The 26,743-nt window shown below is 45.9% G+C and overlaps 2 protein-coding genes across 3 annotated transcripts; one reads left to right on the plus strand and one right to left on the minus strand.

The window, feature by feature from the left end:
• Positions 1-694: 694 nt before the first annotated feature.
• Positions 695-4,651, minus strand: LOC309516646 (apoptosis-associated speck-like protein containing a CARD). 2 transcript variants are annotated; one of them, XM_082195409.1, is made up of 3 exons: positions 3,974-4,627; positions 2,697-2,756; positions 802-1,182 (listed from the first exon to the last, which is right to left on the minus strand). In XM_082195409.1, exons 1-3 carry the CDS (start codon positions 4,248-4,250, stop codon positions 902-904), a joined length of 618 nt encoding a protein of 205 aa, XP_082051535.1. In that variant the 5' UTR covers positions 4,251-4,627; the 3' UTR covers positions 802-901. The 2 variants fall into 2 exon arrangements, with proteins under 2 accessions (XP_082051536.1, XP_082051535.1); XM_082195410.1 differs by lacking the exon at positions 2,697-2,756 and having other exon boundaries at positions 695-1,182; positions 3,974-4,651.
• An 11,030-nt stretch (positions 4,652-15,681) lies between these two features.
• TRIM72 (tripartite motif containing 72) lies at positions 15,682-24,740 on the plus strand. The gene is made up of 5 exons (XM_082195274.1): positions 15,682-15,840; positions 19,084-19,511; positions 20,774-20,815; positions 22,604-22,722; positions 23,581-24,740. Exons 2-5 carry the CDS (start codon positions 19,105-19,107, stop codon positions 24,150-24,152), a joined length of 1,140 nt encoding a protein of 379 aa, XP_082051400.1. The 5' UTR covers positions 15,682-15,840; positions 19,084-19,104; the 3' UTR covers positions 24,153-24,740.
• The last annotated feature ends 2,003 nt before the right edge of the window (positions 24,741-26,743 follow it).

Genomic DNA, 26,743 nt, shown 5'->3' on the forward strand with positions numbered 1-26,743 from the left:
CCCTTCGGTGCTGCTTTCCCGAGGGCGCCGCTTGCATTTCATGGGAGCCAACTTGAATGAAATATGGGGGCGGCCCAGGTAAGCCTTGCCCCATCGATCACAAGATTGTGGGAATGTTCTGGGGTGCAGGAGAGGATATATTGACTAATCATATCCTTATCCAACTTGTGCTAACAAGTTCCCAAAATATCAGCAGAGTTTATAAACATTCCCCTTTAAGTTCGCAACGGTAACGTGTGCACAGGCTCGCTAGAACCTCTATACTAATTACTATGGTAATTTCCCCTTTGTTCCCTCTTAAAATACAAGACACGACACAGTCTTTATAAAAGTATAAAAGAGTTTACTCATGTTCTGTTCACAATATGATCCCAGAAGGCAGACAGCTTAAAAAGGTTACATACATTCAGAATCTATCTTGTAGCAAGATAGTCCTTATCTCCTCTCTTGGCTGGGAGCCAAGAGGGCATCTTTAGATGTTTCCTCATTGAAGGAAAAAAGGCAGAGAGAGAGTGGCTGCCTGGGTTATAGGACTTGTAATTCAGCCACATCTGGAGGGCCAAAGGTTCCCCACAAGAAGAATTCATCGATCCACTAATAACACCTGGCCATTCTCTTCTTTCCCACCTCCTGTGAGGCGTCTCCAGGCTTGTAAGGGAGGCGCCATCCATACAAGGTCTGGTCTGAAGGCGGTTTCCATAGGAACGCATTGATTGATTTTCAATGCATTCCTATGGGAAACCGTGCTTCGCAAGACGAAAAACTCGCAAGAAGAAAAAACTTGCGGAACGAATTAATTTCGTCTTGCGAGGCACCACTGTACATGGCTTCAAGGTAGTCCCCTGACATGCCGAGGTGGAATTCCTGTGCCCCAGAACGGGGTTGTGCCTTGGCTGCCTCTTTATCCTTCCAGGTCGGCAACGAGGAACTTGTTTTTGATCTTCAGGGCCTCGTACAGCTTATCCTTGCAAGCTGGGTTCCAGCTGGGCAGCAACCTGAAGAGCTCCCGCATTTTTTCCTGGCTGGTGCTTTTGGCGGAGATCTTTTGGTACTGCTCATCATCCAGGACATTGTCCTGCAGCAGCACGTCCAGGATCCCCTCCACGGTGGCCGTCCTCTGGATCAGGGCCTCCCGGTGCCGCTCAACGAAATGCTGCTCCGGTGGGGCTGGAGGCTGTGTCTCTGCCAAGGGAAGAACAAGAATCAAGGGATCCAGCCACACACCAGACATTTACACTTGTCCTCTCTCACCTTTTCACCCCTTGCCTTTTCCTGTAAGACCTATTGCAGTCGTTAAGAGTGGTCAACAGGCTCATCTCAGCTATGTGCCCATCTCCCATTCCCACCACCCTTCTGAGTAATACCCCTCCCCACCTTCTCACTATATAGAAGGATCTGGCAACTTCTGTTTCAGTGTATCTGAAGAAGTGTGCATGCACACGAAAGCTCATACCAAGAACTAACTTAGTTGGTCTTTAAGGTGCTACTGGAAGGATTTTTTTTATTTTGACTATGGCAGACCAACACGGCTACCTATCTGTAACTTGTCCTCTCTGTGAGGGAAGACTATGGGATCCTTAAGGGTGTGCACAGGCGGGGGAAGGGCCACAGCTCAGCGGCGGAGCGTCTGCAGGGGATGCAGAAGGTCCCAGATTCAATCTCTAGCATATCCAAGTAGCAGTGGGAAAGCTAGTCAGGGTAGACCGTACTAAGCTAGATGGGCCTAAGGGTTGACTCTACACGAGGCAGATTCTTGTGGTGTTCCTGTGTACAGTGGTACCTCGGGTTACATACGCTTCAGGTTACATACGCTTCAGGTTACAGACTCCGCTAACCCAGAAATATTACCTCAGGTTAAGAACTTTGCTTCAGGATGAGAACAGAAATCGTGCTCCGGCAGTGCAGCAGCAGCAGCGGGAGACCCCATTAGCTAAAGTGGTGCTTCAGGTTAAGAACAGACCTCCAGAACAAATTAAGTACTTAACCTGAGGTACCACTGTATGTGGAATCTGTGGGAATGTTGTGGCTAGCAGAAGAGGATATATTGATGAAATATTACCCTTCCTCACTCATGCTAGTGAGTTAGCAGCAGAGTACATTCCTCTTTGTATTTTATGTGCGTCTGCCTTGCTCCTCTCTGCAATATCCTGGTGAGCTCTCCTCATTTTCCTAAGGAAAGCTCTTGCCATTGGCTAAGTAAAGAATACAGACACAGCTGCCTGTGCTTTTTCCATGGCTAAGTATGGCTTACTGCAAACGACTATTCCCATTTTGTGTGGGGGGGGGGAAGCCTGGACAATTAAAGCAGCATGAAATTGACAGGCATTTGCAGTACAGTGGTACCTCGGGTTAAGAACTTAATTCGTTCTGGAGGTCTGTTCTTAACCTGAAACTGTTCTTAGCCTGAAGCACCACTTTAGCTAACGGGGCCTCCTGCTGCCGCAGCACCGCTGCTGCACGATTTCTGTTCTCATCCTGAAGCAAAGTTCTTAACCTGATGTAATATTTCTGGGCTAGCAGAGTCTGTAACCTGAAGCATATGTAACCTGAGGTACCACTGTAGTGTGGATCTGGCTTAAGTGAGAGGATTATTGCAGGCTGGAGCAAAGGCCAACAACTAGCAGAGACCTGGAGGTTAGCTTATGGATGTTGATGGGGGACGGACAATATTTAAGAAGATAGAGGCTGGAGCTCACCATTTCTTCCAGAGGTGGTACTGGTGGAAGGCACAGGGATCTGAGGGTTACAGCAAGCAGCTGGAACAGAAAAGAGAGTTGATGTTCTGAATTTTCCGTTCCACACAAACATCATTCATTATTATAGACAAAATTAAAAATGTTTTCTTTCTGATACCTCATTAGATTTTTACCCCAAAACTCTTGATGGCAGGGCAGTTCCACCAAAGGTACCTCTGGGCCCCCCAAACGAGCTCCAACAATAATCAGGAATGGATGGAACTGGAAACATTTCCACCCATTTAACAGAAGCATAACACCATCTCTGCATTTCAACGGATGTGATTTTTAGATACATGAAACGAGCAACCCTTTCATGATTATAAGGCCACTAAATATCAGGAAACTAATTTTTGGAAATGTAGAAAGGAGAAAAATACAACAGCTGAGAGGCAGCCATCTAAAATGAAGGTGATGTAAAGATGCACAGAGGATGCAACGGAAAATAGTAAGATATTTAATACCTGCTATATGCATTTATTCTGTGGGAATTTTGAAATACTTCCAAATGGATAAAAGTGGAAAGAAGATCATAGCTTCCAGTCTGCAGGACAAGTATGCCAAGACACGTGGCATGGGTGGATGTGTTTTGACAGTCCTGTGGTTTTAAGTTTTAATTTGTAACATTACTGAAAAGAAAAGCCCTCTGTGGACAGAATTTAGTGATTGAGAAATATATTAGGTACGATTTCCAAATAGGATTTAATTTCCATATTGGGGTGGTACTGCCTGCTCCACAGTGGAACCCTCCCTGTGGAATGCCCTACCAAATGAGGTCAAGGAAATAAAGAACTACACAATTTTTAGAACGCATCTGAAGGCAGCCCTATATCAGGAAGTTTTTAATGTTTGATGTTTTCTTACATTTTATATGTGCTGGAAGCCACCCAGAGTGGCTGGGGAAACCCTGCCAGATGGGCGGGGTAGAAATAATAAAATTATTATTATTATTATTATTATTATGAGGAAGAAGGTACGTGGTGAGGATCTGCTGATTTCAAAATCACTCCTCCCCCTCTTTATGTGGCTTTCCTTGCAAAAGTGTACCTAATATTTCAGAGGCGCCTCACTAGACCTTGAAGAAAGAGCTCCTCGGACCAACTCCTGATGAGTTGATCGGGACGGACCTGAAAGAGAAGCTGGGAAAGTGTCCCCCCCCCCGCCTCCCTTCCCCTCGTCCAATGAGATGATCCGGATCCACGCTTGTCTCCCGGCCAGGCCTCCCCCTCCTCCCTTACTCTTCTCGCCGCCTCCGCGGAGCTTCTGCGCCTGGTCCTTGCAGTGGATCTCTTCCAAGACCTGCGCGGTGAGGCGCAGGGCGTAATCCTGCTTGTAGTAGCTGATCAGCAGGCTGGACAGATCCACCGCGTCCGCCTTCTCCAGCCGCCCTCGGGGGATGGGCTCGTGGCTTTCCTCGAGCGGGATCTCGGCCAGCTTGGCCTTGAACTTGCGGAGCTCGCCGTCGTGCAAGTTCTCCAGGGCGTCCATCAGGCGCTGCCGGGCGCTCTTGGCCATCGCGCCCCTTCAGCCCGAGCGCGCGCCGGGGAGACCCAAGGAAGGAGGCCCAGGATCGCCCAGGACCCGTTTCCGTCCTCCGAGGAAGAGGGAGGAGCCGGACGAGGAGCTGCCGCCGCTTCCTTTCCGCGCTGAGAAAGAGGCGAGCACTGAGCAAATGCAAGAAAATGCATCCCTGTCCGTTTGCTCACCCGGCGCTTTCGCTTCTGCCTTTCGCGATCCTGTTTTTTGTTTGCAACACGTGACTCCTGCTGGCTAAATTGAGATGAGCTGTTTGATAGGGCGAGCTTGTTTTTCAATAGCCGCAGGAGGAGGCGGGCCGAACCACACCCCCCCCCTTTAAAAAGACCTAAGAAACTTTTGTGTACAGTCGTACCTTGGGTTACATACGCTTCAGGTTACAGACTCCACTAACCCAGAACTAGAACTTTGCTTCAGGATAAGAACAGAAATTGGGCTCTGGCGGCGCGGCAGCAGCAGCAGGAGGCCCCATTAGCTAAAGTGGTGCTTCAGGTTAAGAACAGTTTCAGGTTAAGTACGGACCTCCGGAACGAATTAAGTACTTAACCCGAGGTACCACTGTACTTGACTTCGGAATTATGGGGTTCATTTGCCTCCCTGCAGCCTGCTTCGGTAAACCATTCAAGCAGGTAAACCATTTAAAATCTGTTCCAGCTTAATTAAGTAAAGCATTTTGAATGCTTGTGTAGGAGAAAGGAGGCGTCAGAGGCTATAATTATTGGGCTTCTTTCAGAGGTTTTTAGATGGGGCAGATCTCACAAAAGATCGCATAGCTGGGGGAAGGGAGGAAGATGGCCGCCGAACTAGCTGCAGAGTTCTGGAGGTTATCTGAGGCAAATTCTAAATCTGCTTTTTAAACAGGCTCGACACCGAGCCAACTTTTAAAACTCCCTTTATAATATATTTTAACTCCTCCAGAGTTTTTTTAAGTAGTTTAATAGTCCTTTTAGCCTGCTGTTTCTAAAGAAAAAGAGCTCCTTTGCTACTTTGTTACCTTGTTATCTTGATGTCTGGAGGGTTTTGCTCCCCGCGACGCCGCACCTTACAAGTCTGACCAACAATAAGGAAAACGGTTGACAGCTGATTTATTGCCAACTCCGTGTTACGCTCTGGACTATAAGCTATCAAATTACAAATCACAAACAGCTATCCCAAACCTTGCCTCATTTTGGGCCTTAGCCCATAGCTGGGCGGACAAAGATTTACAAATGGTACTTACCAGAAAGAAATGTAGGGACCTGGGGATAGTGACAAGTCCATTGTTCCAGGAGTGTTATGAGGAACAGAGTAAAATCACGCAATACTTTTTACACACAAGGGACAACGAAAATGGAAATGGAAATGGAAATGAGCAAAAGATGGCTGAGATGGCTGAGTTGAAGCAGGATGAGGCTCTTCCTTTTCCCTCTGCTGCTCAAGATCACTCAACCTTCTCTAGAGGAATACAGGACACAGAGAATAACAACCAAAATAGAAATACAATGAGCCTGGCCCATGAAATAGTCTTGGCTGAGATATTATCTTCAGAGTTACAGGAAGAAACCCGAAACTCCCAGAAACCCCAGACTTCATCTATGGGCTCCCAGACGGAAAACAATGACTGCTATCCTCAGGACTGGCTGCTCTCTATAAATCTGGATCTGGCAGCTATGAAAAAATATTTAACAATAACAAATGGGCTGCTCCTGACATTAGTGGAAAATTATCCCCTCCAGGCTAAAGGCTCAGAACCTTATGGTGTTGATCCACAAACCACCCCTCAAGGGCCAGAATATACAAAGCAACCAGCAACCAGCAAGTGCACACAAGGATCAGCAGCGGAAAATCATTTATACCAAGGAAAGGACATAGGACTGCATGTATCTGCCCCTAAAACTGAATTCCCTATTGAAGTAAATAAAAAGAAGCGAGGCATTAGTAAGAGATCCCATAAGAAGAAAGCTGAAACTAAAAAGAAAAGTAAGAACATAAAAACTGCAAGGAAATCTGTTACAAACCGACGTGCATGCAAAGTATGCTGGAAAAGACTATATAAGCTGATTCCAACAAAATCAAAAACAAACTCTAACAAACCTGCTACACATGGCAGCAGAGAGAACAACAATGTGGATCCAGGAAAAAAGATCCAGCTGAAATCTCTGAAAGAAACATCATTGCTGCCTAATAAAACAAGTGAGGAAACGGAATCACTACCCGGGTGCTCTATGCTGAAACCCCAAGGATCCATAAATATTAAAGAAGACCCACCTCACACTATTGATTATGGCAGATTTCAAGATGAGCCAGTAGCAGGGCAAGATCTGCCCCAGGATAAAGGATGGAAACTGATGTTGGCAGATAGGAAGTTAGCTTTTCTTAACTACCCGAAGCCAAAGGGCTTCCTTACACAGGAAGAACGCTTGGTGCATTTTGTGAATACTTTAGATGATATGCTGCCAGGGAAAATAAAACTAAATGACATTACCTCAGTAGATTTCATATTCTACAATGGATATTCTCTGCGAGTGATTACCTCCTTCAAAGATCAAAAATTGGCTAAATATATATATAGATCAAGATACCTGCTGTCAAAGAAAAGGATAACGGTAACAAGATTTTTCGAAAACAGCACATGTTTGAAATTGTTCCCTGATGAGTTTACGACAGCTGAGATAAGATTTACTTGTAAACCAAAGGAGGAGAGAGGACACTCAAAAGACAAACTGGAACATACTGAGCAAGGGCCCTTGAAACTAAGACAGGAGATGAGACTGCCTAATGAGGGGATGGACAACTTCTATCCGGAAGAAAAGGCATTAATAAACCAGTTTGGATTGTTGCCTTTCTTTGCCCAATCTGAGATTTTGAGAAGATTGGAGACCCTTAGAAATAAGTTAACAGAGATGAATGCTCAGGAAAAAGCAAGAGAGAAAGAACCGGCAACGGACCAATTGAAGAAAGAGAACCTCTCTGAAAAAGCTAAAACAGACCTCATGAAAGATTACTTTTATAATACCTCTACAATTGCGGAGATAAACCTGTTAACAACAGATCCAACACAGTGCGTAAGGGACAGCAACAATCTACCACCTAAGAAGGAAACCATCCCTATGGCAACCACGAAAGACTACCCTTATATTACCTCTGCAGCTGCAGAGATAAACCTGACAACAACAGATCTAACACAGTGCGTAAGGGACAGCAACAACCTACCATCTAAGAAGGAAACCACCCCTATGGCAACCACAACGCGCTCCTGGACCAGCATGAGATACCTGGATGAGGATGAACTTGGCACCAGTCAAATAGAACACCTCAAGGTAGATTCGCCAAAAAAAGGAGTACTGATCACTAATGTTAGCACGCTGCACCCCTCAACTGATTCTATTGAGTACCTGGGCGATAATACATCTATGGACATTGCCAAAATGAATGAAACCCAACTAACAGATAAAAAGATAGGCCCAAAAAATCTTTCAAAGGCAAGTTGACTAAGATCAACTGTTGGTAAGACAACGTGCAACCTTGCCTTGCTAACTTGGAATATTGCAGGCTGGCAAAAGAGGTGTTCTGACCAATCCTTTGCTAAATATATCCAGAGACATGACATTGCTTTCCTCCAGGAGACCTGGAGCACAAGTGAAGCGGAGTTAAACGGTTTTTCTGCGTTCTCCCTCCCAGGTCTTTCAAGTACTAGAGGGGGGCGAGTTAAAGGTGGGTTAGTTACCTTAATCTCAACAAGGCTAAGGGCCACATTTAAAAAACTAGACCCACTAGACCATCTGGCCACAGCTGTGCAGGTACAGTGGAGAACCCACAGCTGGCTGTTGATTAATGTATACCTACCTCCACAAAGAGAGAAAAGACTGATAAGAAATACCTGGGCTCAATTAGAACAGTATCTTGACAAACTATTAAATCAATTTCCTGATGCCTCTGTAGTGGTGGCAGGTGACCTAAATGCCAGAATTGGACAATCTGATGAGGCTTTGTGTGCCCATTTCCACGAAACAGCCCCCATTATAGAGGAAACCCACCCAATACCAGCTAGAATCTCAAAGGATAAAGGCTGCAATTATGCCGGCTTATGCCTATTATACTTGGTCAATAAGTTGGACCTGGTTATATTAAATGGCCGCACAGAGGGGGAGAAGGTCGGAGAATTCACATTTATATCTAACAATGGCGCCTCCACAATTGATTATATAATTGTGTCGTATGATCTTCAAAGCAAAGTTCTGGAATGCAAAGTGGAGGAGCGCTTAGACAGCGATCATCTGCCATTAAGTGCACTTGTAGCTGCGGGAAAGGATTTATCCTGCGCTGAAAAAATCGAGCACTCGAGCCCTACAGCTTTGGAGCTCAGATATTCGCGCATTAGATGGACAGATGAACTGCATAAGGAAATTTCAAGTAGGCTATGCTCAAAGGAATTCCTCATTAAGAGAGAAAACCTCATAACTTCCTCAAGCCATGAACTAAAGATAAATTTATTTCAGGAGCTAATTTTACTCCTTCAAGATCCCCTGAAGGAAAAAAGGAACAGGCCAAGTAGGCAATCCCCAGTATATAAAAACTCCAAACCCTGGTTCGATCAAGAATGTCAGGATATGAAGTTAAATTTACTGAAAAAATACAAGAATTATAGATCTGCCAATTTACCCCAACTCCCCACAGGCTGGTTTGAAGATAAACGGAACTACAAAATTTTGATCAAAAACAAAAAACTCCTGGCACAGAAAAGAGAATGGAATTGCCTAATAGATGCATCCAGAGAGAGAGATTCGGCTACCTTCTGGAGACTGGTAGCAAATGGAGTGCGACCTATTTCCTCAGAAGTGGAGTATACTATACCTGCAGGGACTTGGGAGGCATTTTTCCAATCTTTATATTCAGCTCTGCCTTTGGCACAACCACTAATACAGTGTGCGGCAGGTGATGAGTGGCCTCCGGTGTCGGTTGCGGAGACTAGGAGGCTTATTCAGGCACTCAAATACAGAAAAGCCCCGGGAGCAGATAACATCTCTCCTGAACTTCTCAAAGCCAATATTGACTGGTGGGCCCCAGTCCTTGCCACCCTTTTCACCAGCATAGATCAAACAGCAATAATACCAGAGGACTGGGGATTGGCAATCATTGTTCCCATATTCAAGAAAGGCTGTAAACTTGATCCAGCCAATTACAGACCAATCAGTCTCTTAAGCATCATCAGCAAACTTTATGCAACTCACTTACGTGAAAAGTTTGCGGACTGGCTGGAACAGGAGCACATCCTAAAGGAAGCCCAGGCTGGCTTCAGGGCACATAGATCAACTCTAGACCAAGGACTGGTATTGCAACATCTAGTGGAGAAATACACCTCAAAGAAAGGAGGCTCTCTCTATGTAGCCTTTATAGATTTTAAATCAGCCTTCGACTCGATACCCCGGCACAGACTTTGGGAAAAACTAAATGTCACAAACATCGATAGACGTCTTTTGCTTCTTATCCGTAGACTACATGAAAATACTCGGATCCGTGTTAGATGCGACCGCTATGGGAACTTATCAAAGGAAATCCAAAGTTCCCATGGTGTCAAGCAAGGCTGTGTTCTTGCCCCTATTCTTTTTAACTTCTATATAAACTCCTTAGTCGGAAAGATGGAGGAAGCAAGTACTCATTCCCCAAATCTAAATAATACACCAATTCCGGTCCTTTTGTACGCGGATGATGCGGCACTTATTTCCTTCTCTTGTGTGGGTCTAAGAAAACTTTTACGAGCTCTTACAGAGTATTGCGAAGTTGAACACCTAATAATAAACTACACCAAATCAAAAATTATGGTGTTCTCCAAGAGAAAACTCCGACATAGATGGAAAATTAATAACCAACCTATTGAGCAAGTAACATCTTTTAGATATCTTGGAATAATTTTCGATGAGAAGGGATCTTGGTGCCATCAGATTAAGAATTCCATTGTAAATGCGCAAAGATCTTCTAGAGCTATCATAAGATTCTTTTACAGAAATGGAGGTCAATATGTTCCCGCTGCCTCCCAGGTCTTTGTTGCAAAAATACTTCCACAATTGACCTATGGCACTCAGATATTTAATTGTCAAAAACTCAAGTCCCTGGAATCTGTACAAACTAAATTTTATCGTTCCCTACTAGGGTTACCTACCTGTGTCTCTAACACTGCCGTTAGGCTGGAGGTTGGCCAACTCCCTATTAATGCCAGGACATGGATCTTGAAGATTCACTTCTGGCTAAAACTCATATTTTTCCCAGTGGGAGTGGCTCCATTGACTCTACTAGACCCGTTCCAGTCCAAATGGAGATTGTCGCTCTATGAAAAACTGAGGGGCCTGGGGCTTTCCTCACAAGAACTTATAGCCTCAGGCTTTGAAAAGGCTAAAATGATGGTGAGCCAGCGAATAGGAGATGTAGAGCTTCAGGACCATATGAGCAAGATAGATAAATATCCAGTTATCCAAGACTATGGAAAAGGGTTTAACCTAACCCCATATTTGATGGACCTACAAATCGCAAAATATAGGCGGGCGTTTACCCTTACTAGATTTGATGTATTGCCATCTGCCTTATTAAAGGGCAGATACGAGGGTACACCCTATGCTGAACGAGTTTGCCCATGTGGTCTGAAGGAGGTGGAAACGGCTTCACATGTGCTGTTACACTGCGACCTTTACAGGGATATCAGGTTACTGTTTATCTCCCCCATCGTCCAGAAATTTCCAGGTCGATCTGAATCTCAGCGGCTGAAAATCCTACTAGGAGACAAAAACCCAGAAGTAACATTGAAAGTGGCCAAGTTTTCTGCGGCCGCGATCAAGCGGAGGGCATTAGCTGTAAAAAAGTAAATGATCTGACTCCTGGATAAGCCCCCCCCTTTTCTTTTCTTTTTTTTTAAGCCCATACATATACTGTAGTGCATATACGAGTATGTATATGTGTGGGTGGGTGGGTGTGGGTGTATATGCGCATTGTTTTTTATGTACAATTTTATAACTTTTAACTGACACCACCATTCCCTTGTAAATTATTGCTGCCTTCCCCCCCCCCCTTCTTCTGGTCTATGACCGTAATAAAATCATTCATTCATTCGATCGCATAGCTGGAGGGAGCTCCTCCAACCTGTCAGCAAGATTGCAAAATCTCTAACCACGATCTCTTTGCTTAAACGGGAACCTGAAGGTCAAGCTGACTTTCTGATTTTTTCATGCATACAATAAGGAAAACGCTTTCCTTTTTCACGCAAAACAACCTTTGGCATTCTGGGTTTTTGGTGCTTATCAGCAGGTGCAAGAGCGATTACTTATACTGTACAGGAGTGCCCTCGAGTGGCCAGATGGAGGTAGCGCAGTCCTAGCACGCTGCCTTTAGCCTCCTTTCCCAGTGCTACCAGGGCCGAATCCTGGCTAGTTTCCTAGCTGGAAGGAGCTGGAACCTCCCGCATAATGTGAGGTTGCTCAGGCAGCCTCTCCGCCTGTACAAACCATGGTGCAGATAGGGCCTAATATTCTCACGGGGGGAGGGGGGACAGGAGCTCCCTTGAGATGGCAAAGGGTATCATTGCACGGACTTTAAAATGTGGCAAGCCAGGCCTCCCGCTTTTGGGGTCCCTCCTGGTCATTCCACTGCAGTGGGTTCCTGGGCATCTGCCTCAAAGTCCTACCTTGCTGGACTAAATGAACACACATCTGACAGTAGAAAAAATCAGAAATATTCGCAAACCAGTAGAAGAACATTTCAGATTACTGGTGACTTGAAAGCTGCCTTTCTCCAAGAGAGGAATTATGGCCACTGGTCTTATTCTTCTTATTCTTCATAGCACTGATTCAGGGATGGAGAACCCACCTCTGGCTGACTTGCTACAGGCTGTCCTTTTTGCATTTCATTGGCACTTCACTCCACTTTCCCACCTGCATGCACATTGCACATGTACTCCTGCAAACTGAGGTTCATGCTTCATTCATCTGATGAAGTGGACCCATGAAAGCTTATGCCATAATGAATATGTTGCTCTTTAAGGCGACTCCAGATCCTTGTTGCTATTCCTGTAATGGCTTTCCTTGTAGAAATTGCTGAACTAGGTGAGTGATTGGTCAGGCCCATTTGAACAGATCTTTTGTTTATCTGAACCAAGTATATCACCCATTCGAGCAGAACATTTGACTGTCTGATACTAATATTTATTATTATTTATTGAATTTATATCCTGCCCTTCCTTCCCAAGGAGCCCAGGACAGCAGGTACACAATTTAAAAACCAAAACCAAACATTCTAAAACAGTTAAAGCATTCTAAAAGCAATTACAATTAAAAAAAATAAAAAAACAGATAAAAGTTTTAAAAACAACAACATTCTAAAAGCAGTTGCAGTTAAAACCATTCTTCCATCCAATGGTCTCATGGTTTTTGCCCCTTTGAGCAGATGTTTTGTTTCTTCAAACCTAATATTTCACTGACACACCTCTAGGCTCTGCTCTGGAGTCATCTTTGTGCAAACGTTTCCTGGAAACCAGGCTAATAGGGGAATGCTGCCGACTCAGGGTGCTTCCAGACTGTTGCTATTTTCGGGTGGGATGCAATCACATATCAGCAATTTCAGGTTGTGCAATGACAGTTGACTGGGAGGTCCTGTGCAATCAATCCGCTTCTCCCAAAGACCAGACTTTTGTGATAAGGAAAGTGAAGGGGAAATGTGTTGGAAAGTGTAGGATAGGACTTACTTGGATGCAAAGTCATCTCACCTCCCCACAAACAAATCAGAAGCCAATGCTCTTTCAATAGCAGTAGTGTGACTCATGCAACACTCATGCAACACAGAACAATAATTATACATAATTATACATACTTTATCAACCTTATGAGGAAAAATACAAAACATTAAACAAAGCCACAGAGACTTGCGAACTACCCAACCTAAGATGAACTTATAATGTCTGGTTTCAATAGATTTTTCAAATGCTTAACTCAGTCTTTTAGATAAGTTCATGAAGATACCAACCAAAGGTAAGTTCGGTGTTATTCACAATACCAAGAGATGCTAGTGGAGTTGTAGACAATAAAGTTGTAGACGACAGGGTGCCGGCGTTTTGCACCTGTTTCGCCCTGGCAGTCCAAATAATCAAGAGGCCGCTGTCCGCCCCCAATGGAGCCCTTTTACTGGGGCTTTCAGGTAGCACACCCCCAAGATAGTTTTCCAGGCTTCTTCAGTGGCCTAATCTCAAAGTCTTGATATGTATATTGATACTCAATCTTATAGAGAATACTCTTTCTTGGCTTAAGCTTAAGAGACTGATTTGCTTAGCCTATTCAATGCTCATTCAACAGCCAGCACTGTCCAATCTCCCAGCAAACAAATCATTACGCATTCATCCAGAACAGGCCATCTAGAAACAAACCCAGCCAGGAAGTGAGGAGGCGCCGCAAGTCAGCCACTAGGTGCCTCTGTAGGGCTGCTTCAAGGGAAGAGCTTGACAAAGTTTGCAGTTGGGTGGCAGCATGGATGGCTGCATAGCCTATGGCAGGAGTCAGCAACCTAAGGCCCACGGGCCAGAAGTGGCACACGGAGTTCGTTTGACCACCCCATGAACCGCCCCCAAACTGAGTTGCCCGCTCGCGCACTGCGCTAAACTGGCGTGGCGTGGGGACTCGCTTCCGCAGCACCAGAAATTACGCGATCCAGCCCACGAAGGGATCTCTGCAGGACCAATCCGGCCCAGGCAAGATAAACCTTGCTGACCCTGGCCTATGGTACCAAACAATGCTGGGTAGTTAATCACTCTGCACTGGACCAGTTGAGAGGGAGACAGGCTTTCAGATTTAAGGCTCAGGGTCACAGCCCCCATTCCTTCAAAGATTCCTCACTAGACCTGAAGCTTGGACCGCAACTAATAAGACACCAATCTTCCTAACTTTTCTCGCAGGGTTGTTGTAAGGTCCTTGGAGGAGGAGGGGATCATGTAAAATTGTGTCAGTGCTGTGCCACTTCAGATTGCAGGCAGTGCTTCTGGAAAACAGAGGTGCCAGGATGATGCCTGGGCTGGAACCTTTTCTCCCTGGCAAACCTGGACCAGAGCACACCTGGGCTTCCATTTTCAGTCTGAAGTGATACAGCAGGGCAGGGAATCTCCAAACATGGCCCACCAGGCTGCTTTTGGGAAGCCACTTCCCCCACACTACACCTGATGTCCTATGTTATGTCAGGTGTGGGGCAGGTAAGGGCAGGGCTTCAAGGGAACCATCCAGACAAAGTGGCTTCCCAACTGACCCTTTTCTGGAGCAGGGCCACCCCAACTGCCTGTCAGCGGATGGTTGGTAGGAGGGCACCATTCTCAAGTCGGCAGGGAGCAGTTTCCATGCAGTGGAAGCAATTTCTCCCTTACGGAGCTTCTTTTTTTGAAGCCACCAGAATCAGAGGTTGAAAGGAGCAACACAAACTGGCTTGCAAACCGTCAGGTTGTCAAGGCCTCTTGTGCTGCCGTTCCCAAGCATGGGAACTCCACATCTGAGATTTTGACAGGTGGGTGGGACAACACAAAGTTGGCTCACAGGCAAGGCCGTATTTAGGTTTGATGAGGCCCTAAGCTACTGAAGGTAATGGGGCCCTTTATATGTCCAGCTGTCCTTTGTCAACAACAAATTGTCGCTGTTTTTCGTGTTGAATATATGCTATATGGTAATTTATGGACCTATTAGGTATCTATAGCCATTTGCACATAACAAAATATGTATTATATCAAAGCAATTGTTGAACTGAAATACAATTAAGAAGAAGTATCCAGTTTTTTCCCCCTTAAATTTTTTCAGGCGCCCTAGAGAGTGGGGTCCTAGGCTTTAGCTTGTTTAGCTTATATGTAAATCTGGCACTGCCCACAGGGCCAGAAAAAAACCCCATCCTGATACACAGTCGTGGTGCAGGTTCACCATCTAATCACCTCCTGTACCCAGTGTTCACCCCAAATACCACCCAGTCCATGACTCACCCAGAAGATCGAGCTTCATCCCCCACCCATGTCTTATTCCACCCAGCTCAGTTCCCTCTGCCTGTTCCTGAAAATCCCCAAATGCCAAATGTAATGGTCAAGTTGCCTGTCAGTCTGCAATATCCTTTGCTAGGAAACTCTAGAGCTTCCACTTTCCCCAGCCCTCAACTGCTCCATGCACTCAAGAATGCAACTAAGGGGCTGTCCCTTGCCCTCCCCGCATGGGAACAAGCAGGGAGTTATGTATTTTATGCAACAATGTCGGGCCTTTGCCTCTAGGAGGCGCCCTTGAATCTGCAGAGAAGGCTGCATCAAGGAATGAATATTCTTGGGCCAAGTCATTTGAGTGGCATCTTTGGTGAGGGGGAGGAATCCTCCCACACACCAGCCGCCTTTTCCTCCAGGGCACCCCCCGCACCCCAGCCTTCCCAGAAGTACGGTGCCCTATAGAGCTATATATAGTTAGAACTGGGTGGGACCAAGGGTCATTCACTTGGCTTCTGTGCCCGTCCTGGGATGGTTGGTGTCTCCTTGCTGCCTTTCTGATCTCTGGCTGTTCCCTCTCTGGACGCTGCTGCCTCTCTTCAACGCTTGTCTGTCCTAGTAAGATCTTCCTTTCTTTCTTTTTCTTTCTTTCTCTTCCGCTTCTTACTTCATGCCTTTAACCATGTTCCAGATACATCCCCAAAAGCTAGAGGATTGGGCTGGCATTTTATTTAAGGGTTGGTTAAACAGATAATTTTTAATTAAAAAAAATACCTGGTGGGTATTGCAGGTTCTTCAAATGTGGGAGGGAGTGACGGAGGGGAGAAAAGTCCAAACGCTGCCCAGTTGAGTGCAGCAGATAAGACGAAAGTCTTGGGCCGCACAGCCCCTGTTCTTTGCAGCCAGCAAGTACCTATCTGGCATTTGCACCCATTTTTGAATTTATTGCTGGGCCTCCACTGCAAGCATAAATTAAAGGTGAGGTGGATGCTGCAGGTTGTTCTGTAAAAGGAGATTAGATGAGCCAGGTGGTCCTAGGCAGAAAGGCACGATATGGAGAGTTATAATATAATGTTGGAAGGACTCTGAAGCTGGGACGTCTATACCTTAAAGCTGGATCTGATGCTTGATCCTTGGGAAATCTAGGTAAGGCTTTCAGAGGGCTTCTTGTATCCCTTGAAAGGCTAAGATAACATCCCAAAGGTGCCACTTTCAGGGATGTGATGGAGCAGGGGTTGCCAACATGGTCCCATGGGCACAGCGATGCCATTGAATTCTCCCCCTGGTGCCCACAAAGCCTCTGGTCACATAACCCACTCACTGGCCCCTTTGTCATGAGGTGGTGAGGGCAGTTCCTTTTTCCTCCCCCAGAAAGTACACAGAGCTGCAGCAGGAAGAATGTCACTCTTCTCCACTTCCCCTTTCAGACCACTCTGCTTTTCAAGGCTTAGGTTAATCCACTGAATCCAACTTGGCCCAAATTCCTTTGAAAAAGGAAACACATGTTTTCTCTATTGCCATCTAGAATTAGCTTATCATGAAAGTTCATCAGGATGTTTTTACTAAAATGCATTTCCCCCTCATATAATGCATTTATAGGTGTTATTTTACCTAATATATGCATGTTTATGTACACCTTCCCCTAATAGTACACCTGCTATGGGTTAAACCACGGAGCCTAGGACTTGTCGATCAGAAGGTCGGCGGTTCGAATCCCCGTGACGGGGTGAGCTCCCGCTGCTCGGTCCCTGCTCCTGCCAACCTAGCAGTTCAAAAGCACGTCAAAGTGCAAGTAGATAAATAGGTACCGCTCCAGTGGGAAGGTAAATGGCGTTTCTGTGTGCTGCTCTGGTTCGCCAGAAGCAGCTTAGTCATGCTGGCCACATGACCCAGAAGCTGTCTGTGGACAAACGCCGGCTCCCTCGGCCAATAAAGCGAGATGAGCGCCGCAACCCCAGAGTCGGTCACGACTGGACCTAATGGTCAGGGGTCCCTTTACCTTTACCTTTACCTATGCACCTGCAATGCAATGCAATGGTTGGAGACCTGTGTTGGAAAAGTTGGAGAAGTGCAGCATTCAATGCTTAGCTGTGTTCATGCATTGTTTCAGGAAATGTGGATTAGGCAGCCACACATTAAAATGCCAACCAAACTGCATTTCTCCTGCGTCCCTCATTGAGAGGCTGTGTGGAGAATTGAGCAGAGATCCAGGAAGCCTTCAGTTCATATCCCTGCTTAATGCCCAAGGTCATCACTGGGTGACTTTGGCTTAATCAATGTCAATCTCTCAGCCTAACCCACAACACAGCTTGTTCTGATAAACTTGAGAAGGGGCAAAGAGAGAGAGAGAGAGAGAACAGTGTATGCTGCCCATGCTCCTTAGACGAAAGGCAGGATAAAAATAAAAGCCGGTCACAGAGGCGATGAAATTGAAGACTGCAGATGTAAACTACATTGTCTAGATCCGAATTTACCGTGCCATGCAGCCCAGAACACCGCAACAACCAGCATCATGAACGCTAAGCAGTTTATCGGGAAATGCAAGAATATACCACAAGGCAGAGCAGGGCTCCTGTTACCATGGCAGTTTCCCCTTCTGAACTATTTATAGGGCATTTGTCAGCTTGGCCTGTAGATTATCCAGCAGCTGCTTTGCAGGCATCACATTCCTCTCCAGCTTGCAATAGCTCAGCCTGAGTCAGCCCTGAGTAGGACGGGACCTGGGAGGAAGAGGTGGCGAAAGCAAGGAAATCACGGGTTGCTTGCTCAGAAGAACTGCACTAGTCTTCTGCAATTGAGCAACAAGCCTGGGATTCCCACTTTGAGAAAGGCACCAGCTTTTGGTGCTTTTATCATGCAGGACAGTTGCTAAGAGACTGAGCCGTGAATCAGGGAGAGCCTGGGTTGAAATGGGTTTCTCCCACAAATTCACACACGGCTTCTCAAAGTTGGGTCCCAAGCGGCTGTTGGACTACAACTCCCATCATCCCTCGCTAGCATGCCGGGAATGATGGGAGTTGTAGTCCAACAGCAGCTGAGGACCCAGGCTTGAGAAACATTGACTAAGGTCACATCCACACCACGCATTTAAAGCATCATGATACCACTTTAAGGAGTTCCTCCAAAGGATCCTGGGAGCTGTGGTTTGTTAAGGGTGCTGAGAGTTGTTAGGAGGTCCCTCTTCCCCTCACAGAGCTACAACGCTCCGAGCGGTTTAACAATCAAATCCCTCTTCCCAGGGAACTCTGAGAAGCCTCTGGGAAGTAGAGGTCTCATAGTCTGGTTGAGGAAGATGCACTGCTCTCTTCTCTGGCTGATCTTTTATGATCCACTATAATCTCCGCAGTCTCTCTGGTCTCTCTCACCAGAATCTCCTGTCTCTCCCTCAGTCTCCAACTCCCCTAAGAATCTGTACGGAAGCTTCTCCAGCCTAAAAGAACTGTGATGTTACAGTAACAATTCTAAACGAGTCAGTGCGGTACAGTGGTTAGAGCGTTGGACTAGGACCTGGGAAAGACCAAGGTTCAAATTCCGCACTCTGCCATGAAGCTGACAGGGTGACCTTGGGCCAGAGAGTCACTGCGTCTCAGCCTAAACTACCTCACAAAGTTGTCATGGGGATTCGATGAGGAAAGAGAGAACCATATATGCCACCTCGAGCACAAAGCTGAGATATAAATGCAACAAATAAATAATAAATAGTGTTGGTGGTAGTAATAATAGCGTATTTCCAATTTCTGGTGGGTGCCTGCCCCAGTGAAGAGAATAAGTAGGCACTGGCGGTCTGATATGTGTGTGGTTAAGCGAAATAAAAATAGAACATGGGTTCAAAATCTCAGGTGCAAGCTCTTTTGGCCCCAGGTTCCTGCTCTTTCCGCCACCATGTCGAAGAAGCCTCTCATTCAGGGCATGCACCAGGACCTCAGCTGCCCCATCTGCCTCAAGCTCTTCCAATCTCCCGTGACGGCAGAATGTGGCCACACCTTCTGCCAGGATTGCTTGTCCAAGGTGCCTAAGGAAGAGGATGGCAAGAGCACAGGGTGCCCCACCTGCCAGGCCATCACCAAGGTGGAACAGCTGTGCATCAACCAACAGATGGAGCACCTGGTGGAGAGCTTCCGGCAGGTGCCCCGAGACCACTGCGAGGAGCACCTGGACCCACTGAGCGTGTACTGCGAGCAGGACCGGCAGGTCATCTGTGGGGTGTGCGCTTCCCTGGGCAAACACAAAGGACACAACATCATCACTGCAGCTGAGGCCCACCAGAGGATGAAGGTAGGTATCAGTTTTTGAAGGCCTTCCTATCTGGCACCAGACTTACCTGGTCTTGTAAATCACTCCAGTGGACAAGCCGGTTTAAACTGAGCAGTTTATCATGCATACCCTCCAACATTTCTCTGATGAAAATAGGGACATCCCATTCCATAATGATAATTCTACTATTTATACCTGACACATCTTACTGGGATGCCCCAGCCACTCTGGGCAGCTTCCAACATATAAAAAACAGAACAAAACATTAAACCCTTCCCTATACAGGATTGCCTTCAGACGGCTTGGGGGGGGGGTCGGATAACTCCGGACCCTCCAACATTTCTCCAATGAAAATAGGGACATCCTAAGGAAAAGTGGGACATTCCAGGATCAAATCAGGAACCAGGATAGCTTCTCTGACTCAGGGACGTTCCTGGAAACTAGGGACAATTGGAGAGTCTGTATCATGTGGTAAAACTCTCCTATGGTCTGCAGACGTTGGACTACAACACCCATCATCTTTGTGCATTGGTTAAGCTGTCTGAGGATTATGGGCGTTGTAGACCAACACCTGTAGACCTACGGTTGAAAGCCCCTGAACTAGCCAATATGGTGCCCTCTAGATGTTGCTGGACTCCAACTCACATCAGGCTCAGCCTGCATGGTCAGGGATGATGGGAGTTGTAGTCCAGCGCCATCTGGAGAGCACCATATTGGCTACCCAACTGGACAGAAATCTTCCCCAGCCCTATTGGAGATGCCAGAGATTGGAGCTAGATATGCAAAGCATATTTTTTGTACATAATTGGGTTACATAATTCATAGTTCCAAAATACTGAACTTCCCACCCCCATCCTAGAACCCCCCAGGTACCAATTTTATCTTTTCCCCCTATGACTTCTCCCTGAAATACACCCATCCTCACATGATCAAGGATTTTAATGTTTTGTTTTATATGGTGTATAAAAATTGTATTACATAAACAAATGAAATTAAAACATTGCTGATTTTTCATTGTGCTTTTATTGCTGCTTTCTTTTCTTTTCTTTTCTTTTCTTTTATTGTATTTCCTTAATACAATAGTGAACAACGTAAGAAATGAAGCAGCAATAGAAAAATACAGTTAAAAACCATACAGTGCCCAGCACAGCACATTGTGATTGCTACAGAAGGCAGAAAAATCATTTAATGCTCTGCCAAGACTTTTCAAGCAATTTTCAAGTGGTCCCTGGGGGAAAGAAATTTGATACCTACTGGAATAGGGCATAGCAGCTGCTTCTTATTATTCTAATCTAAGCTCTTTCTTTTCTCTGCAGAAATACTGTATGGTGGCCAGCAGGTGAGCAGCTGTCCCTTTCTAAACCCTGAGCTCTGCCTAAGCTTGGCATGACCCTGTCCTGCCCTCACCCACCTCCTCATGAGCAGAACAAGACCTTCTCTCCACATATATAACATTCCTCCAGACCTCCTGGGACCCTCTGTTCCTATGTTAGGATCAAACCATTCAGAAATATGCCATCCATGAAATGCCAATGACTGCTCTTGTGCAGATAAGACACAGTTTTCATTAAGTGGCTTATTAATCTTTGTTAATAAATGGTAGATAAATACAGTGGTACCTCGGGTTACATACGCTTCATGTTGCATACGTTTGAGGTTACACACTCCACTAACCCAGAAATAGTGCTTCGGGTTAAGAACTTTGCTTCAGGATAAGAACAAAAATTGGGCACGCAGCGGCAGCAGGAAGTGGTGCTTCAGGTTAAGAACAGTTTCAGGTTAAGAATGGACCTCGGGAACAAATTAAGTACTTAAACCAAGGTACCACTGTAACACAGTGAGACAACCTAGCTTTGTATTAAGTCAGTCACCTTTCACCATACCACTCTTTACAACAGCAACAAAAACTCACCTTTTTTCTTCTAGAAAAAGAGGTGCCAGAACTCACCATGAAAACTTCCCTTGTTCTCTGAGAATGGCAATGGTGCCCACCTGAGAGGTGCTGCAGGAAGCACATTCAGGTGCTTTCCAATAATCTGAACACCATTCTAGTTCAATTTGATCCTCAATATGACAGGTTTCCTTTTGCATTACACTTGTTTTACTTGAATACTGTGTTGAAACCTGCATTATAGTGGAATGCAGTGTGGAATGTGCTTGTTCAGGATGCCAGCCAGTCCCCCAGCTCTGCTATCTTCAAAAATGTTTCATTCTCCTTACTCTCTGTTTAAAACACACACACAGAGAGAGAGAGAGAGAGAGAGAGAGAGAGAGAGAGAGACTGCATTCTGTGCCCAGTGAGAATGCTCAGTCCTCGTTTGGTTGTTTGCAAGGCTTTCCTCTCTTGGCTATTTCTTTACTTATATTTATTTGTACTTCTGCAAACCTTTGTCTGACCAGCATTTTGGGATGCTCTTTCCACTGCTGAAAATCTTCAGAACTTGAACTGTGCAGAGCAGAGCAGGGTTCCCAAACTGTGGTCCATGGACCATCAATGGTCCGCAAGCTTCATTCAGGTGGTCCTCAATGTGTGTGTGAAGTTCACTTACAATTTGAATTCTATGGAATTCAAATGGCAATATGGTGGTACCTCGGGTTATGTACTTAATTCGTTCTGGAGGTCCGTTCTTAACCTGAAACTGTTCTTAATCTGAAGCACCACTTTAGCTAATGGGGCCTCCTGCTGCCGCCGCGCCGCCGTAGCCCGATTTCTGTAGTTATCCTGAAGCAAAGTTCTTAACCTGAAGCACTATTTCTGGGTTAGCGGAGTGTGTAACCTGAAGCGTATGTAACCTGAAGTGTATGTAACCCAAGGTACCACTGTACAATACAAGAAATAAAATAAGCAGTTAAGATACAATTAAAAACCATACAGCACTGAGCACAGCACTTTACAGTTGCTCCAGCAGGCAGACAAATAACTTAGTCATCTGCCAAGACTCTCAGCAAGTTTCAAGTGGTCCATGGCGGGGAGGGATTTGGGAACCACTGGTGCAGAGCTTTAAGATAGCAGTGTGAAAGTTTAGAGGAGGAACGATGCCCTTGAATTTCTGGAGGTGGGGGAGTGGCAATTTGGGTTTCTATTCCCCCCCACCCCCCAATGCACACCTTCTTTTCCTTTCTGTAGATTGCAGAAGATTCTTGGAGAGTCCCCTCCAATTGCTCGCATGGACATCCAACTCCCCATCATTTCAGATGAGTTCAAGTTCCAAGTCTGGAGGAAGATGTTCCGTGCACTCATGCCAGGTAGAGATCCAAGGAGGGAGGAGCTATTGGACAAGGCTATGTGTACTTTTCTGAACAAGGTTTTTAAAAAAATTCATCCAGGTAACCCATATTCCACACCTGGGGAAGCTGATACCTGCAGCTCAGATAAATTATGCAAATGCAGGAAATCTGCATACATTCATTGGTTTCTACATTAGCCAATCAGTGAAAGGAGAAAGGGACTCAGCAGGATACTGCAGCTTTACCCTTGAAGCACCAGAAATCTTAGGAGTGAATCAAGAGTGCCATGACTGGACGTCCTTTGACTTTTTAATACTAAAAGCAGCTGTGGGAGCCTGAAGTTCTGCCTACAGCAGTGGTGTCCCATTCCCTGCTGTTTCCCTGTCCTACATTGCCTCCCCTCCTAGATGCTACTAGAAGGGGAACAGGTATTTATTGTGCTCATCTCCCCCCCCCCCACTCCATCAAACTGCACTAATAGCACCTTTGAGAGGGGTGATCTTGATCAGGAAAACTATGCAAAGGAAATGACATATCTTGCAGCATCTGTAAGACCAGTCAAATTCCCCTCACAACCGAAAAACCAACATCCCTTTGTGGTTCATTGTGCAACTTAGCACATTAAAATGAGCAATATGATTCCAAGTATTTTTGTTCCAAAAATAAAGCATGGAAATCCCATCTGTGGATTTACTCCTTGCCTTAAGAAAAGTAAATGAAGGGAAAAGTCATGGCTCAGTGGTAGCCCATCTGCTTGGCATGTAGAAGGTCCAGGTTCAATCTCTGGTAGCATCTCCCCAGAGAGCACCTGCTAGTCAGCTTCAGATGTCCATAGTTGCACTTGTCCCCTGACCTCACCTTCTTCCTCCTCCCCAGCCTTGGAGAACCTCACCTTTGACCCAGACACGGCCCAAGCTAACCTGGTGGTGAACGAGAACGGCAAGCGAGTGGAGTGCGTGGAGCACAAGCAAGCCGTGAGCACCGATGACCCGCAGCGCTTCGATAAGTCCAACTGCCTGGTGTCGCACCAGAGCTTCTCACAAGGCGAGCATTACTGGGAGGTGATAGTGAGCGACAAGCCCCGCTGGGCTCTGGGCCTCATCTCAGCCGAGGCAGGGCGCAAGGGCCGGCTCCATGCCACCCCCTCCAATGGCTTTTGGCTGGTGGGCTGCAAGGAAGGCAAGACGTATGAGGCCCATGTGGAACACAAGGACCCACAGTCGCTGAAGCTGGAGGGGAAGCCCAGCCGTATCGGCATCTACCTGAGCTTTGATGACGGCATCCTTGCCTTCTACGACGCCAGTGATGAAGACAACTTGGTTCCCATGTTTGCCTTCCACGAGCGCTTCACGGGCACTGTCTACCCCTTCTTTGATGTCTGCTGGCACGATAAGGGCAGGAACAGCCAACCCTTGGTCATCTACACTCCAGAACCAGAAGGGCCGTAGTCAACCCTGGGAAGAAGTTATCGGCACCACCAAACCTAGTCAGCTCTTACTTTATAGACACACCAAGCCATGGCCTCTCTTTAAATGTCCCCAAAGTGTGTGAGCCACATCCCTAGCCCATTCGAAAAGACACCCACATTGCCTCCGGGTATAAGCTTGCTGGAACGGAAGTGTCATAACTCCAGCATAAACATGGGATCTGGCACCAAGTCTGGAATCCTAGCCGCCTGATTGGTTGCCGCCTGATTGGTTTCCAAATGCAACTTCTCTGCCCTTTTAGTTCACCAAGTAAAACGGGGGAAAATGTGGGCCGCATCTGCACGCTCAGAAATGAGTGAGAGCCTGGGCATGCCTCCCAGTGGCTGGGGTCTGGGGGTCTGGTGGCCCTAGAGAGCTCTGTACCCCAGTCCAGTGCCTGCTGTGCCCCTTCCTCTCTCCCAACACCAGCCATCTTAAGTCAAGCTCCATGTCCTCCGTTCCATCCACCCATTTATATCTGCCATCACAATACAGAAGAGTCCCTTCTTTTCTTTTTTCTTTTTGAAAGCCTGAGTCTTGGAGGCACAATAAATTGGTGTAAAGAAACAAGGAGGTCTGTGCCAATTTACCTTACATGCTTCTTCTTTTTCTACTTCTTCTGAGCGCTCAATGTCATTTTTAAGGGTCTCAAGCTTGGACCTTGATTGATACACTCAAGAACATAAGATGAGTTCTGCTGCATCAGGCCAAGGCATTCAGAAACATACAGTAGAGATAGTATACAGTAATCATGGCTAGTAGCCTTCTCTTCAAATCCTCCTCTAAAGCCATCCAAGAGCATATCTTGTAGGAGCAAGTTCTGTAATTTCACTACACGCTGTGTTAAGAAACACTTCAATTTGCCTGTCGTGAATCTTCCAAACATTCTTTATTGGACGTCCACAAGTTCTAGTGTTATGAGAGAGGGAGAAGAGCTTTTCTCTATCCTTTTCCTCCATTATTTTATACACTTCTACCAGGTCAGGTCCTCTCTTACTAACTAAGGTGTTTTGAGAGAAGAATCGCTTTGCATTTCTATAAGCATGCACACAAACACACGTGATTTAAACACATTCCTTTTATCCCACTGTCAAAAAACCAGCTTACTGAACATGAACGTGGGTGACAGCCTTCAAGTGTCTTTAAAAACAGCTATCTTGTCTTTGGAAGGTGAAGAAAGGGGCATTTTCTTTCTAAAAGAGAGGAACTCCTCAGACAATGAGTAGTTCATGATCTGTCTACTTGTTTCAAAACAACTATACTTTCTGTTCCTAATATGTACAAACAGGAACTCCAAAATGTTTGCCGAATGAAGTCACCCACAATACCCTTTCTCTCTCTACTCAGCAGATACGCATTGCAAAATGATGTTGTTCTGTATACCCTTTTAACTGCTATGGCTTCCCACAAAGTTTCCTGGGAGTCGTAGTTTGAATAATGAGCATGCAGTTAAAAATCCCTAGCAATTACAATTTCAATGGGAGGGCAGAGTGATTTCCTCACAGTGGCTGACCAGATATTTATGGGAAGCCCACAAGTGGGACTTGAGCACAAGAGCAACTCTCCCCACTTGGGAGCCCCAGAAACAGGTGTTCAAAGGCACACTGCCTCCAACAGTGGAAGGAGAACATAGCCATCATGCTCAGGAGGCACTGACTAAAGGTAAAGGGACCCCTGACCATTAGGTCCAGTCATGGATGACTCTGGGGTTGTGGCACTCATCTCACTTTATTGGCCGAGGGAACCAGCGTACAGCTTCCAGGTCATGTGGCCAGCATGACTAAGCCGCTTCTGGCAAACCAGAGCAGCGCACGGAAATGCCGTTTACCTTCCCGCTGGAGCAGTACCTATTTACTAGCACTTTGACGTGCTTTCGAACTGCTAGGTTGGCAGGAGCAGGGACCAAGCAAAGGGAGCTCACCCCGTCGCGAGGGTTCGAACCGCCGACCTTCTGATCAGCAAGCTCTAGACTCTGTGGTTTAGACCACACAGCACCACCTGCTTCTCTAGGCAACTAGTAGAAACTTATTTCCAAATAGACGTACATGGGATTGCAAATTGCTCAGAATTTGAATCCTGAGCCTCATGAAAACTCACCAGCATTTCTGTGCAAATTTCTCTAAAGATACAGATTTCTGCAAAGCATTTTCCCCTAATAAACATGTATTTTTGCATGTTCTTTTCTCTGCTTTATGCATCAATATGCACATTTTACCCAGGTTATATGCATTTTTGTGCACATTGCGTGACGAGAACTGAACTGCAAACTTCAGAGAAACACAAATTTCAAAAGATGGCTGTGTTTTCATTTATTGCTTTGGAAATTAGGTGATTTCACGTTTAAGTGTCAACTGAATCAATTTTCTTCCACCCCCACCCCTAATTTACATACACGTAAATTTCACACACCAATTGATACACAGTGACTGGGTAAGGTCCAGTTTGGATAGCAAATGACCAGCTCATCTCCCATAATGGCCCACAGCCAAGCTACTTTGACCCCAACTTTTGCTTGGGAAAATTGTAGACAAATATCCCCAAATGACTTAGGAAACAGCTGGAGAGTCATCTGG

The sequence above is a fragment of the Podarcis vaucheri genome (genome assembly GCF_965113315.1).
Source record: "Podarcis vaucheri genome assembly, chromosome: 13".
Lineage (NCBI taxonomy): Eukaryota > Metazoa > Chordata > Lepidosauria > Squamata > Lacertidae > Podarcis > Podarcis vaucheri.

Bases quoted from the DNA above. Each gene is read 5' to 3' on its own strand.
- LOC309516646 (XM_082195409.1), bottom strand. From the start codon at position 4,250: ATGGCCAAGAGCGCCCGGCAGCGCCTGATGGACGCCCTGGAGAACTTG. The intron at 2,757-3,973 runs GTAAGGGAGGAG...TTTCTGTTCCAG, and splicing joins CCGCGGAGGCGGCGAGAAGA to CTGCTTGCTGTAACCCTCAG. The intron at 1,183-2,696 runs GTGAGCTCCAGC...TTCCCTTGGCAG, and splicing joins TACCACCTCTGGAAGAAATG to AGACACAGCCTCCAGCCCCA.
- TRIM72 (XM_082195274.1), top strand. From the start codon at position 19,105: ATGTCGAAGAAGCCTCTCATTCAGGGCATGCACCAGGACCTCAGCTGC. The intron at 20,816-22,603 runs GTGAGCAGCTGT...TCCTTTCTGTAG, and splicing joins TACTGTATGGTGGCCAGCAG to ATTGCAGAAGATTCTTGGAG. The intron at 22,723-23,580 runs GTAGAGATCCAA...CCTCCTCCCCAG, and splicing joins GTTCCGTGCACTCATGCCAG to CCTTGGAGAACCTCACCTTT.